General features: G+C 46.1%; 1 protein-coding gene and 1 pseudogene across 1 annotated transcript; one reads left to right on the top strand and one right to left on the bottom strand.

The window, feature by feature from the left end:
• Nucleotides 1-241: 241 nt before the first annotated feature.
• Nucleotides 242-9,926, bottom strand: LOC127780231 (uncharacterized; annotated as a pseudogene).
• On the top strand, nt 8,012-14,959 carry LOC127755539 (cytoplasmic tRNA 2-thiolation protein 1-like). The gene is made up of 11 exons (XM_052281216.1): nt 8,012-8,226; nt 11,802-11,946; nt 12,141-12,255; nt 12,430-12,572; nt 12,725-12,844; nt 12,922-13,034; nt 13,106-13,198; nt 13,289-13,329; nt 13,538-13,604; nt 13,765-13,876; nt 14,295-14,959. The coding sequence occupies exons 2-11, from the start codon at nt 11,833-11,835 to the stop codon at nt 14,466-14,468; spliced, it is 1,092 nt and encodes a 363-aa protein (XP_052137176.1). The 5' UTR covers nt 8,012-8,226; nt 11,802-11,832; the 3' UTR covers nt 14,469-14,959.
• Nucleotides 14,960-15,385: the final 426 nt, after the last annotated feature.

Genomic DNA, 15,385 nt, shown 5'->3' with positions numbered 1-15,385 from the left:
AATGACGGCGGCGCTAGGACGGACGGCACTGGGAGGACGACGACCGCCGTGAGGACGACGACGGTGGCGCTGTGAGGATGACCATGGCGCGCCTCGGGGTCGCCGGGCTCCGTGAAGTCGGCAGCAGTTGAGGCACACGGGGAGCCGTCTCCCCAGCGTCGGCGGCCCTCGCAGAAGCGGCGTCGTGCTCCGGACGGCGCCGAGCCCCCCATGTGGCGGCAGAGCGGTGTATAGCGGGCGGCGGTGCCGACGACGGGCGCCGGGCCGAGGAGGAGGCGGAGCCAAGGACAGTTGCAGGCTATCACCATACATTTGACAGATACTGCTCTGTCCATGGTGGATACAACCACAAACCAAAACAAACATAGGGAGGAGGAGCATGATGCATATCACACCATCTAAACTAGCCTAGATGACAGATAATAATTATACACGGGATTAGCATCGGATCGAACCAGATGACGACAATTATACATTAATACATAGGTCTAGCTATTTGACACTCCAGAGTAGAATCACACACTAACTGTCACTCAAGCTCTGAATCGACACCATCCTACTTAATATGCTTCCGCTGAATATTCAGTGTTCAGTGAACAAGCTTGGACATGAGTTCCTTGAGAATGGCAGGGGTGAGATGCTCGAAGCCGTCGGTCGCCATGGTCGAGCTCAGGTGGTCGGTGTATATGAAGTGCAGCATCGCCCTGAACACCGGCCCCTCGATGTCGTTGATGCGCGTTGGCGTGGCGGCGGTGGTGCTCCGTGGCTGCGCCATCGGGCCGAGGAGCTCCGCCTTGAGCACGGACGAGCGGGCGGCGAGCACGGACCTGTGCGCCGGCCTTGAACGTCTCGCCGCCGGCCTCGAGAGTGACGTCCGTGCCGTCCCCGCTGGCGAGCAGCTTGCCGAGGTGGCGGTGCAGGTCGGACGGCGGCACGGAGACGTAGGACGGAAATTCGGCGGCGGCGGCCACGGACGACAGTAGTTGTATTTACTGGATCTAGAGTTCTACCGGCCATCGACCATTGTGATCTAGGCGGCGAGGTGTCCCGTGTGGAGGCCGTCGACCACTACGTCGCCACACTGGCCAGTGTAGCGTCGGGAGGACGGCGGCGGCGGCGCTGGGCGGATGGCGCGGCGGGTAGGGAGGGCGCGGCGGACGGGATGGGAAAAGCGGGAGAGAGAGGAGAGAGGGGTGGAACCCACACCGGATGGCAAGCCATCCAGGCTAGCCAACTCTGGCTAGTGAGGTGGGGAATTTAGCCAGCCGGATAGTTTAGAGAGCCATTTAGCTAGTCTGTTGGAGTAAATTTTTTTTTCCATCTTAGCTAAATTTTAACTTAAAGAGCTATTTGGCTAGTCTCTTGGAGATGCTCTGATCTCATCCGCATCGGGCGGAACCTCTCGTCACAACGTAACCCACCGCCGGCTTCTCTCCCTACCGCGAATCCCTCCGCTCTCCACCGTGCCCCACCACACGTCGTCAGGTCACCGTCATCCTGCTCCGGAGGCGCCGCTGCGCCCCCATGCCGCCGATCCCTCGCCACTAGGTCACCTTTGTGCTGCCACGTCACCAGTGGCACCCTCAGGCACCGCTGCCTGATCTCCATCGACGGCCACCACATCTCGCCTCCGTCTGCGCTCCTCCAGCCTAATTTTAAAATATACTATTCATTCATTTTTTTTTCATAAATATTCGGGATGTAATTTATTTAGCAAGAATATACCATCGTTCTCGCGTAACCGGTGTGTGAAACCACGGTCTCGCGAGGCGACGGTGCGATACCGCGTGGTGTCGCGCAGCAAAGTCGCGAGACCGAGCGGTCTCGCCCGGCCAACCAGCGATACCGCAACGATAGAAAGCGCCAGCGCCAATCATTATCGACTATTGATCATGATTAGCAATTAAGTGGTGATTAGTTAATCTAATTAGAGATTAATTAATTAATAATTAATTCGCTAATTGAGAATTAATCACTAATTAATTGCTAAAAATTAACGTGTTCTTTCGGTCTCGCATGTTGGATGTGCGAGACCGTTCGATCTCGCATCCTCCTCGCGCGACACCACGCGCTCTCGTATTTTCTTCACGCTACACCGCACGGTCTCGCATCTTCACCGTGCGAGACCGTGCGTGTCGTCACGCATACGTCGTTCTCGCGTATTGATTATGCGAGATCGACGGTATATTTTCGCTAATATAGTTGTGTCCCGAATATTTATGAAAAAATTAAATAAACAGTATATTTTTAAATTTAATTCGATCTTGCCTCCATATGTGCCGTCGCAAAGGTCTCTTCTACTATAAATAATTTTCAAATTTGCTTTCCAGCGTGTGGAATTGACAGGAGTTATGTGTATATAGGATCTAGCTAACGCTTGAGAAGGGAGGATATCAAGATCTTGCTGGCGTAAGAAACCGATGTTGATGAACAGGTCATGCTTCACTGCCCAATTCTGCTCTATCATTGAAGATTTTGACACTTTTTTACCCACTTCGACGCCATATCCTTTCCAAACTACATAATGCTATCTTCAGATACGTGCACATAACTACAACTTAATTTGGGTTGACCCCCTTAACTACCGTCAAAAATGATTTGTTAATTTGTATTTTTGGCTGCCAACAGCTCCTTGTGAAGGTCATCAAGTATGTCTGTTAGTCAGCATATAGGATATTTTACTTAAATTATAAAAGTTGCTCATGTAAGTTGTGTACTTATATCCGATTCAAGCTACTTGCAAGCAGCAATCAACCTGTCTAGCAAATTTCAGCTACCCCGCGTCGCTCCTAGAGCAGGGGCAACATGGGTGGCGACCGCTGCCACCGCAGCACCACCACCCCGCCTCCTTCCCTTCTTCGTCTCGCCGCCCGAGCGGGCCGTCGGAAACCGCGCGGCCACAAGGACGGCGGCGGCGGGGCCTCCTTTTCTTCCCCCGAGGACGTGGGTCGGAGCCCACGACCCTGCCTGGATCTGGTGTGCCGACAGCCTCGACGAAGCTGGGCGAAGGGCTAGCTCCCAGTGGCGTCGGCGGCGGGGAGAGTGGTAGCGTCGACGGCGAGGCGGAGACGACCGGAACGACGGGGCGGAGGCGGTGTCGGCCAGTGTGATGACAGCGAGGCGGCGCCGCCGGATCTAGCGTCTCCTCGGCGCGGAAGGCTGGCTCCTGAGCCGGATCAAGTGACGAGGCGGCGAGGCACGGCTGGGTGGTGCGGGAGGCCGACTCCTAAGCCAGTAGCAGGGATGAGGCGGCGTCGTGGTGATGGCGGCGGTGGTCGACGGCGGCGGTGGCTGAGGCCGCCACAGCTGTGACTCGTGGTGGCGGCGGCGGTTGACGGTGTATAATACCCCATACGATACCTTATATAATACTCGATGTATCATGCCAAAACTTTACACCCTGAATCTAAACACCCCCTAAGTTATTAGGTAATAAATAGTTATAGTTATTACGTATAACTAAATCTATTTATATCTATATCTTAACTATTTAAAAAAATTATAACTTTCCGTTCGTCACATCAAATTTTCGTCCACAACATGAATTTTTCGTCCGTAAATCCAATCGAAATCCAATCAAACAATCCAAAGAAAGAGAAAACGAACTGGAAAAATAATAAAAAGCGCACAAATCTTATCTCAATCCCGCGGGAAGCCGTCGACACAGTTGAATCCGCACGTGGGAAGTCGCTGTCACCACCGGATCCGCCTGCGGGAAGCTGCTGACGCCACCGGATCCACCCGCGGGAAGCCGCACGATGCCACCAGATCCGCCTGTGGAAGCCACTGGAGGATGCCGTCGCTCACGATATGGGAGGGAGCCGCCATTGCTCGCGGTATGGGAGGGTGCCGCCAATATCACTCGCAGTATGGGAGGGCGCCGGCGCGGCCGCTTGAGCACCACCACCGTCGCTTGCGGTGGGGGAGGCTCACGCTCGTCGCCGGGAGAGAGGATCAGGAGAGAGAAGGGAGAATGTGAGGGTTAGGATTAGGGTTTTCTCCGGTCCGCATCTTCTGCGGCGTGGAGGCAATCCAAGCCGTGCATCAAATTGCCTCTGCGTCGGGCTGCCTTCATCGCTGGGCCACATCACTGCTCGGCCTCGCACGCTTGATGGGCCGAGGGCAGGCCAACGGGTCCAACACAACGCAGTGAGGAGGAGTTGGGGGGAGGCAAATTAGACTTGAGTTGCGAGCTGAGAAAGTAAATGGGCTGAAAATGGCCGAGAGAGAAATTGGGATTTTTATTTAAATAAATGCTAAAATGATGTTTGTATTACCAAAATTAGCAATTAAGCTTCAAAAATTCCAGCAAAATTTCAAAGAGTGTTATTAATCATGGTTAATTTAATAAAAATTAAATCCAACCATATCATATTATTTCGCCACCGCTGTCGCTCACGGTGGGAGAGAACTAGGGTTAGATATAGATTTATTTCATTGTTTACGTCTAGAAGTATCTCATATAACTCCCATGAAACTATAAAATAACTATAATCATTATTATAACATTAGTTTTTTTTTTCCGTTGCAACGCACAGGAATTTTTCTAGTATATTAATAAATCTGAAATGGAGGGAGTAACTATTATAGTCTCGAAAGTTATTTTAAAACAATTTTCTAAGTTGAAAAATGGCATTAACCGAACCAAATTATCACGGGCTATCAGAAGCACAAGATGCTAGAGGATCCAAAACCCTCGTCACTTCCTTCTCCTGGAAGCCGTCGTCTCCCCAGTTCCGTTCCCCGCCTAGACCCCGAAAACCCCCAACCATTCCGCCGCGCGTGCTCCGCCCTAGTTATTCAAAAGCTTCTTTTGATTTCTACCTATGTCCTTTCTAAGAGCAGGTACAATAGCAGGCTAATGCCAGCTATAAACATATTTTAATGAGATAAACGATGAGAGAGAAGAGCAGCGGGCTATAGATTTGTAGCCAGCTGCAGCATGGACTATAAGACGCAATGTGTGTATGACAGGTGGGACCATATATTAATAATATAGTAAATAACTATTATATAAATTAACTATTAGATTGGCTATAAATAAATTGAAGCTAGTAGTGGGCTATACTATTGAACTTGCTCTAATGATCGTTATAGAGGAGTACAGGACCACCACCATCGTACCTCGCCAATCACAACAACAGAGGCTGCAGCCTCCATCTTTCCATCCATATAACCTTAGGCCATTGCCCAGCCATGACAATTTGTTACTCTTAACTGCATTTGAGAACTAATTAATTTGTTTCTTAACGCATGCATTGCAGCAGGGCATCGCATGCTTATTCTTCCCAGTTACCAGGAAAAACTCACATCTGGATAATTCTTTGTAGCATTTACAAGTGGAAGCAAATAATTTATGGCGTTGAGTTGAGGTACCTCTCATGTTCTCTGATTTAATATTAGCACGATGCCTTTTCAAATACTATTCATGAACCAATATTTATATTCTACTGACAGGTAAAATAAAAATTCGGAAGGATATACTTACAGCTAGGACTACTGTGAATTTGGACTCAGGTCCACAAGGGGACTGTAAAGTCGTTTGCTTAATTATATTTCCTATTTCCAAATTTCCTTGTAAGTCAGATGATATATTTTGCTTAGAGATATCCCTGTTACGGATTCTTTCACATCAACATGCATATCCAAAACTAACTGGAGTGCTCCAGCAATTGATCTGATAGGTTTTGCTGTTTACTATGTTAGCTCTGTTCCATTAATTAGCACTGGATTGAAATTAATACCTTGACCATACTTTGCTCGGAGTTGGGATGAAATCACCACTGGGTTAATTTTGTGATGGCATATCCATCTAGCCATATGGCCAACTACATAGAGGAATAACTATGTATTTATTTGCTTAGATAAGTGAAATGCTCTGCTGGGTAAAATGATTAATATGGTCAAGGGATTTTTGTTTGGCGTATATTGTTCGATGCAATAGATATTTGGTTGTATTGCTGACAAAAATGTTTGATATAAAATTTTATTGATTCATGTAGATTAACAATTGATTCCATAAGCAAACGAAAGAGTGCGTTTCTTTAGACATTTATTATGGGTACACTTGCTATTTTTTTTTACTGAGGAGGTGTTTCTTAATTTTCAATCCCATTGTTAGGTGCTGTTAAGGAGGGAAGATGTTGGAACTAGGGTTGTCAACGAGCCGAGCTCGAGCGAGCTCGTCTGCCTAGGCTCGAGCTCGATACAAGCTCAAGCCGAACCTATAAAATGCTCGAGCTTTCTGACAGGCTCGGCTCGAGCTCGACTACCGAGCTTGATTTTTAAGTAACACAATATATATTTCAAAGATAATCTTTAAAAAATAATTAATTTCTAGTTCATCATATTAGTAGAAGAGGAAAAAAGAATAAACTAAATATATGATGTCAATATAAGGCATACAAATAATATATTTGATCTCCTAATTTATTAAATAACAACAAAAATAATATATTATTAGGCTCGTTGGAAGCTCGAGCTCAGCTCGACAAAGCTCGCGAGGTTAGGGAGAGGCTCGGGCTCGGCTCGTTTGGAGCTCGAGCCGAGCTCAAATCAAGCCTAAAACGTGCCGAGCTCGAGCAGCTCGCGAGCCTCGAGCTTTTTTGGCAGCCCTAGTTGGAACTGCCAAGAAGGCTGAGCTCCAATTGGTCTACCGCTTCTTCATTGGCAAGATCAGCCTCAACCTGCGCTTGTGGAAGTTTGACATGCTAATTAACTACCATCCTATATAGCCGGGTTGACTTGGTGTTGTATCACATTCTGTTGGCGATAGTTTTTTATTATTTAGCCCAAAAGACAATCGATTAATTTTGTAAAACTGAATCATTATTAGCATTTTTTTGTCAGTGCTATATATGGTGATAGATTAATGTGATTAGTTACTTTGGTCACATTGCAATGTAAGATGACGTATGATCAATACGTAATGCATATATAAAATTAGATCTCTGCTTTTCTATCGGCTCAAAAGCTAGCTCCTATTATTTTAGTTGTTTTGTCCTTTCGCATATCAACAAATTTTCAATATATAAACATTTCATCTTTTTTGTATCATAAGCTAGCTCCTGTATGTTTCAGTTATTACAGTGTTTTCTGATATTAATAATTATCCAGTTTATCATCACAGTTTAATTTATGTAGCACGTATAGTTAAATGCTAGCTGAATTTTAGTTAAGTGGGTATGTGAATTTTTGTATGCACGAACAGAGTAAGGTGTATAATTATTTATCCCTTGCCATGTAAAATATTCACTTCTTTTATGATCTGAGTTGCGTTTATATCTGATTTTTATGGAAAAATGCTCGAGGTTACTAAAACACAATCCACCCTAATGTATGAAGCTAGCTGCCTCCTGGAGATTACTTAATCACAATCCACCCTAATGTATGAAGCTAGCTCTAGAAAATAATTTGTGCAGCATAGTTAAAACACTATCCACCTATATAATATGGTGCACAAATTACTTTCTTTTCCATTATGCTCATCATGCACGTCGAATATTAAGTTTGATCATTTCGGATCCTTCCATAGAGATTGTTTGCTATGTTGTCACTAATGACCCCATTTGAACAAGGATAATAACTATGTTATTTAATTTTTATAAATGTGGCAATTTAAATAACAACATAATAACCATATCCATCGATCTTAATTTGTACTCCCTCCATACTCATAAAGAAAGTCGTTTAGGACAGCGACACAGTCTCTAAAACACAACTTTAACTTCTTATTTCTATAAAAATATTTATTGAAAAGTGATATATGCATACCTTTATGAAAGTATTTTTTAAGACAAATCTTTTCGCATAGTTTTTACATTTTCAAACTCAACAACTTAAGAGTTATTTATGATTTATTTTTTTAAGGTTTGACTTAAATATTGTCCTAAATAAGTTCCTTTATGAGTATGGAGGGAGTATTTCTGAATATCAGCGTAGCATTAGCGCCGGCAGATTACTATTCACCCCTACTCGCACCGCGCAGGGTTTCCTATCTCTCGCGCGCGCGTGGGCCCGCCCCGCCCTCCACTATCTCCACACGGATCTCTTTCGATCGCGAGTCGGAGCGAGCGCAGCGGCGACGGTTTCCCTTCGGCGGCGGCGGCTCCGGCTCCGGCGAGCCCGCTCCTCTTACCTCCCACGAGCCCCTCATCACTCCGGCGGCCACGAGGCGACAGCTGAGTGGCGACGCCGGCGAGTCCCCTTCCTCCTCTCCTCGGCCAGGTTAGCATTTCCCTCCCCCCTCCCCCCGGGCCGACCACCACCCCCACCGTGCCGCCGCCCCGGCATCGCCAGCGCCGAAAGGCGTCAACGTGCCGGCGCGGCCCCGCCCGGCCGACCTCCTCCCCTTTGCCCCCGCCACCATCACCGGCCCACCGCCCGCGGCCGACCCCGCGGCTCCGGCGGACTTATTTTTACATCCTCTTCATAATACGTGATAGACAGATGGATGAATGGATGGATAGATAGATACCATGGCTATATATGTGCAATCATGATGTAGCACTCTTTGAACACTAGCAGTTGCCACGGTTCACCGGAAGACAAGTTTATAACTAAGGGTTTTTTTTTTGGTTTCAACAAGCAAGATAAAAAGTTCAACTAGATTTTTCACTTTTGAAAACCTTTTAACTTTACCTATATCAGTGGTGTAATTGAAAAGAGAGATGCATCAACTCTGAACTAGAGAAATTTTTAGGATACAACTGAACTAGCTTAACCAAATTTTCCTTGTCCTAAGCAGCAAATGATTCATTGACTCATTCAGTTGATTTAGTGATTTCGAACCTACCGTTTTCTACAACTGATTCAGTGACTAAGTTTAAAACAAAACAAAAGGCCGATTGGTTGGGAGATTTGAGAAGAAACTACTAGGTGGTGGTTTGGTCTGTGGAGGGGAGGGGGCTCAGGGGCTGACCACCTCGCAGCTCGGGGCTCCGATCTATGCCTCCCACCCTTCCGCCGCGTGCCCGCGAGACCGGAGGTGACTGAGTGCGGCGAGGTCAGCGCTTCGGCCGTTCGGCGTCGCTGCGTCGGGCGCCCGGAGGGTGTCGTGGTTCGGGGGTTGGAGGGTGGCTACTCAGCTGGACCGATGGAGCCCAAAGGAATCTAGGGTTACATGCTATTTTGTTGGGCCTATTTTATGGGCCTGCGACTTTGCAGTTGGCCGATGCATATTGGAATAAGTTTACTTTAGGGTCCTCAATTGCTCGTCGAGCCTAAAATTCGTCCCTAGACCGCAAAACCAGATACATCGCAACCCCCAACTAAGGTAAAGTAGCAATGGCGGTGGGCGGCCAGCGAGGAGGGCCGCGGTGGTCTGTGACGACAGAGGAGGTGAGGGGGGAGTGTCGGGGAGAAGGGAGGCGAGGGAACTCGAGCTCACCATTCCCTCCGTGGTACAGCAACAACAACGAGGAGGGGGCCAGGAGTGGCGTTGGCAACAGTGCGGGAGTCGAAGATTGAGTAGAATCGCTGTTGGGATTTAGGAGAATTGCCACCCACGCTTTGTGGTCTCGCGTCACACGCAACACCTGCTCTTGCGCCGCCGATGCCCTCCTGCGGCGGCGCCAACTCCTTGCCGATGCTGATGCCCTCCTCTCTTCCTCTCTTCCCCATCTTGAGGGCGACAACCGATGGGAGAAGGGCAGCACAAGGCGGGCGCTGGCGGCCAGTGAGAGAAGAATCGAGCGATGTGCGGCGGCGGCGTCAAGCGGGCCCTTGAGCATGCTGCCGCCGTCCTTGCGCACGGAGAAGGACGCGGCGGCGTCCTTGCGCACGGAGAAGGACGCGGCGGCGCATCTTGGTAAAGGAGCTCGTACGGCGAAACCCATCCCCTGCTCATGCAGCCCTCCTCGTCCCAACCCTCCATGGGGTGTGCTGCTGCTACCCTCGCTCACGAAGGATGCAACGACGTGCTCCATCCAGGGGAGGAGCTAGTGCGGCGGGACCCAACCCCTGTCCTCGTGGCCCTCCTCATCCCCGTTCCCCCTATCGGCGCATGGCGGGCATCACGAAGGACTCCAACCTAAGGATCCACTCAACGCCGCCGTCACGCATCGCTCAGTTCCGCTTCCGCTGGCATGGGGAACGGGACAAGGAGGACTGCGGGAGCAGGGGATGGATCCTGGCGCACAAGCTCCTCTGTGGGGAGTGCGGCGCTGTGTCCTTTGTGTGCGAGGGTGGCGGCCGCTTGCTCAAGGCCCCGCTCGTCGTCACGCGCCGCTTGACTCCTTTCTCACTGGCCACCGGCGCCCGCCGCGTGCTTCCTTCAACCATTGGCTGTCGCCCTCAAGATGGAGAAAAGAGAGGAGGGTGTTGACGGAGGCAGGGTGTTGGCGCCGCCGCGGGAGGAGGGCGTCGGCGGCGCGGGAGAAGGCGCTGCGCGTGACGCGAGGCCACAAAGCGCGGGTGGCGGTGGTTCTTCATCCCGACGATGGTTTTCCTCCATCCCAACGACAATTCTCATCCATCTTTGACTCCCGCACCGCTGCCAACGCCGCTCTTGGCCCTCTCCTCGCCGTTGCCACCTTACCGCGAAGGGGATGGCGAGCTTGAGCTCGCTGGCTCCCTCGCCTTCCTCCTCCCCGCCACTCCTACTCACCTCCTCTGCCGTCACGGACCGCCGCGGCCCTCCTCGCTCTCTGCCCACCGCCACTGCTACCTTAACTAAGTTGGGGGATGTGATGTATCTAGTTTTGCGGTCCAGTGATGAATTTCAGACTTGACGACAAATTGAGGGACCTAAAGTAAACTTATTCCAATATGCCTCGGCTAACTGCAAAGTCGCAGGCCTATAAAATAGGCTCAACAAGGCAGCATGTAACCTTAGATTCCTTTGGGCTCTAGCGGTCCAGCTGAGTAGCTGTCCTCAGTCCCCCGAACCGCGACGCCGTCTGGACGCCCGACGCGGCGACGCCGAACGGCCGAAGCGTCGACCTCGCCGCACTCTGTCACCTCTTGAGGGCTCGCAGCGGAAAGGCGGGAGGTGGAGGCCAAAGCCCTAAGTTGCAAGGTGGTTAGCCCCTGAGCCTTCTTTCCTCCACGGACCAAGTCACCACCTGGCAAGTTTCTTCTCAAATCTCCAAACCAATCTTCCATTTGTTTTGTTTTAAATTGAAGTAGTCATTGAACTAGTTGTAGAGCTAGAAATTTGAAAAATGAAAAAGAAGACAATAGGTTTGAAGTCGCTAAATCAACCCAATGAGTCACTGAATCATGTCCTGTTTAGGACAAGGGAAATTTGGTTAAACTTGTTTAGTTGTATCCTAAAAATTTCTCAAATTTAGAGTTGATGTATCTCCCATTTCAACTCCACCACTGATATATGTAAAGATAAAAGGTTTTCAAAAGTGAAAAATCTGGTTGAACCTTATATGTTGCTTGTTGAAATGAAGAAACACCTTAGTTATGAACTTATCTTCCGGTGAAAAAACATCTCAAATTCGTGCTAATTCTTCCGGTGGCAATTGCTAGTGTTCAAAGAGTGTTATCTTCGGTGAATCACGTGAAGAATAAGCTATGAAAAAGAATAGGAGTGCAATATATGAAATTTTGAAGATTGCATACCTACCTTTCTTAGCGTGGCTTTTTGTGCAAATTAAGGATGGTCACATCACTTCTCGCTTTCCAAACCATGGCACAAAGTTAAATTGTACTTTTCTTCAAGTGTTATGTAATTCATTGAAATTACGTGAGACATCTCCAGAATGTACTATTAGTGCTACTATGTGTACTCTAAAACATCTCAGTTTTGTTTCTTTTCATATGAAACAGTTCTTTTAACTCATTATATTCAGCTGCAAAATCCTTTGTCCGTCACAATTGCCCATGGACTCTGCCGTCGATGGCCTGAGACAATCTTCGGCTAGGGCGGGAAGCCGCCTCTGCACATGCTGCGGCGAGCGGAAGGCTGCCCTCAAGCGTCCCAAAACCCTAGAGCAGGTGTGCCTCTATGCCCCTCACATTTTCCGTGTAGTTTGTCCTGATGTTTCGAGACAATCCAGGTGCAATAATTTAGCTCTAGTAGCTTAAGATTAACAGACATTTTTTAATGTTTTTGTGAAAGTAGGAATACTGTGAAATGCGAAACCGTTTTTGTTTGGCAGCTGTAATAGTGCTTACACATATTCTTCTAGATATGTAGGGAATGCTTCTACATTGTCTTTGAGGATGAGATCCATCAGACTATTGTTGAGAATAATTTGTTTAAACCTGGTGATCGTGTGGCCATTGGAGCTTCTGGTGGAAAAGGTATTTTCACACCTGTATATGCCATCACTAACTAATGAAATAGCATGTGTTCTTTATGCAACTCTTGACTACTTTCTTTCTTCATGTATAGCTATAATCTGCATGCTTCTTTCTTTATTCTGCTCTTGATTCTCCAACAGACTCAAATATTTTCATGTCACGACTGTTATGCAGATTCAACCGTGCTCGCATATGTGCTATCAGAGTTAAATCGTCGTCGCAAATATTGTCTTGATTTGTTCCTCTTATCTGTGGATGAAGGAATTACTGGTTATAGAGACGACTCACTAGAAACTGTTAAAAGGAATGAAATACAGGTTCCCCTCCCCTCTGCCATCAACACAATAATACCTGTCTGCTGCAGCTTTTTCCTTTTAATATTGGTTCTATTTTTTACAGACATTTAATCACCAAATTTTACCATTTAAATGCATATTCGTCAGTTGCTGATACAATCGACTTATTGCAGTATGGCCTGCCATTGAAAATAATTTCTTATAAGGACCTCTATGGCTGGACAATGGATGATATTGTGAAAGCAATTGGCCTAAAAAATAATTGTACCTTTTGTGGTGTTTTTCGACGTCAGGTAATTCTTACTTGCCTCTTTGGTGCAATTTTTTACTTGTTATAGGTTAAGCTTTACTGCCAAATCCTTTTTTGTAGGCACTGGACCGAGGTGCTGCTCTCTTAAAAGTTGACAAGATTGTGACTGGACATAATGCTGATGACATTGCAGAAACTGTGTTATTGAATATATTACGTGGTGATATTGCACGGTTAGTGCTGATCATTCCTTTGTCCTTTTTTTTCTGTGGTTGATGTTAATGCTGATTTTCTTTATATATAGGTTAAGTAGATGTACCTTTATAACTACTGGCGAAGATGGGCCAATCCCAAGATGCAAGCCTTTCAAATACACCTATGAGAAGGAGATTGTTATATATCCTTATTATGCAATATCCCATATATTCTCATGTGATCTTATGCTCTATTCATCAATTGTATGTTATTGTCCTTGACCCTATGGCACGTATGCATATTTCAAAAAGCTGGACTACTTCTCCACAGAATGTAATTTCTGGCTCCTTCCTATGTATAGGTGTTCAGGAATCACTGACTAGCATTCTGTAACCAATCATTCTTTTATACACACTAGCAATAATTCTGCTAAAAGAAATCTGCCATATACTTGAATATGCCATGAACTTTTGACAGTAGTATTATCTTCTACCGACTTTGAGATTAAATCCATTTAATTTTTCTGTATTTCACAATTCAGGCATATATTCACCAAATGCATACCGTGGATTTGCTCGTGAATTTATTAAAGATCTGGAAAGGATGAGGTAAAGGCTTCTGTTGTCCAAAGGAATGATCATTATTTTTCCATTTGTGTTTGGTCATTTGTTGGTAAATACTAGCTTTGTCATCCAGAAGAGAGAAGACTATTTCTTGCTTCTGCAGTAATTTTTTTATCTTGAACTTAGTAAATTATGATTGGTGCAGACCTAGAGCTATACTGGACATCATAAAATCAGGTGAGAATTTTAGGATCTCCACAACAACAAGGATGCCAGAGCAAGGAACATGTGAACGTTGTGGCTACATTTCTAGTCAGGTATAGTGATGGTATAATAATATATATATGTCGACTTTTTAGGACCTCTTCCTTACTGATTTACTCAATGAGACTGATGCTAATTAGAGTAAGTGAATAACAGAGGTGCTTTTGCTAAGTCATTAGATAGGTTGTCATTTTATTTTCGTTTTGAGGGAAACATTGTCAGTTTATTCAGCTATACCAGTTTATTTGTGCCATTACAGTTTGTTTCTTTGAAGTGTTTGAATAACTCACCCATATGATAGTTCAATCCATCTTGTGCATTCCATGAACTATCGAAACATGACCATGGCTGCTGAGGCCCTCTGCATTGTGCTCACTCATATAAAAAAGCTATCTAATGATGTGACTGGCATGAATTCCCCTGATTTCCAATGCTTTTACTGAACATCAGTTGACATTCTGGTCTTCGTAGAAATTATGCAAAGCATGCGTCTTGCTGGACGGATTGAATCGAGGCTTGCCAAAACTAGGCGTTGGGAGGACCAAAGGCGTAGCTGGAGGTGATAGTGACTGTGAGCAGCAGGCCAAACGTCCGGAGAGGAGCAGGTCGAGTCTGCAAGGAAAACATGGAAACATCGACTTTTAGATATTATCAGTTTTTTTGCTCAAAGCCTCAAAGGCTTCTGCCGAGATATTTTGTTAAAATGTCATTGTTGGTTTACTACACCTGGATCATTTGACATGATTCAGTTGTACAATCTGACTATGGGCCTGTTTGTGGGAGCTTCTAGTTATTACAGTTTCTCCTAGAATAAGAAGCTTCCCTAAATAGTCTAGCTTTTGGTTCAAGATTCTAAGAAACTGTAGTTGTAGAATCTAGAAAATAAACTAAGAGCCAGAAGCTAAAAAACCCAGTTTTTCTATATTCTTATAAGCTGGCTAAAAACAAGCTGATTCTCATAATCTGAAGCTCCCCAAAAGGCCCATTGTAAGATGGCTTGCTAAACTGTCAGCTGGCTGATTCCACAGCATGTGTTCTGTACATGATTCGCGACGACCAGAGTCACCGCTGTACAGTCCACACAACGGTCGGCAGCGTGTTACATTATCCACTTATAAATCCTGTTTGAAACCAAATATGTTTTTGTTTGCTTTATCCCTTGATTTTTTTTATTTTTTATTTTACATATTAAAATATTTATAAGAACGATTTTTTTGTTTGAAAATTATTCCTTTATCAATCAATGGACAGTTGACTTTATGAAAAATTCTAAAAATAGTTAATAGTGGATATGAGAACACAATTATTTTTCAAACATTGTTTCTTAATAATAGATAGAAACCCGGCCTCTATATTCATATGTGCCACCATTTACTATTAAGCGATTTCCACCATTGGGATGAAGCGACCAAGACAACTAGGATAAGACATAGATCAAAATTATTCTCAAATATATTTGGATCACGTACGAATTTATATGTTCCTTCTGAGAAAATTACCTATGTGCCCCCTGAGTTTATTGATCAACCTACCCCGTTATAATCAGAACCTACTATGATTTA

Source organism: Oryza glaberrima, chromosome 1 (genome assembly GCF_000147395.1).
Source record: "Oryza glaberrima chromosome 1, OglaRS2, whole genome shotgun sequence".
NCBI lineage: Eukaryota > Viridiplantae > Streptophyta > Magnoliopsida > Poales > Poaceae > Oryza > Oryza glaberrima.
The sequence above is the reverse complement of the archived record's forward strand: the minus strand, read 5'-3'. Positions and strand labels throughout refer to the sequence as shown.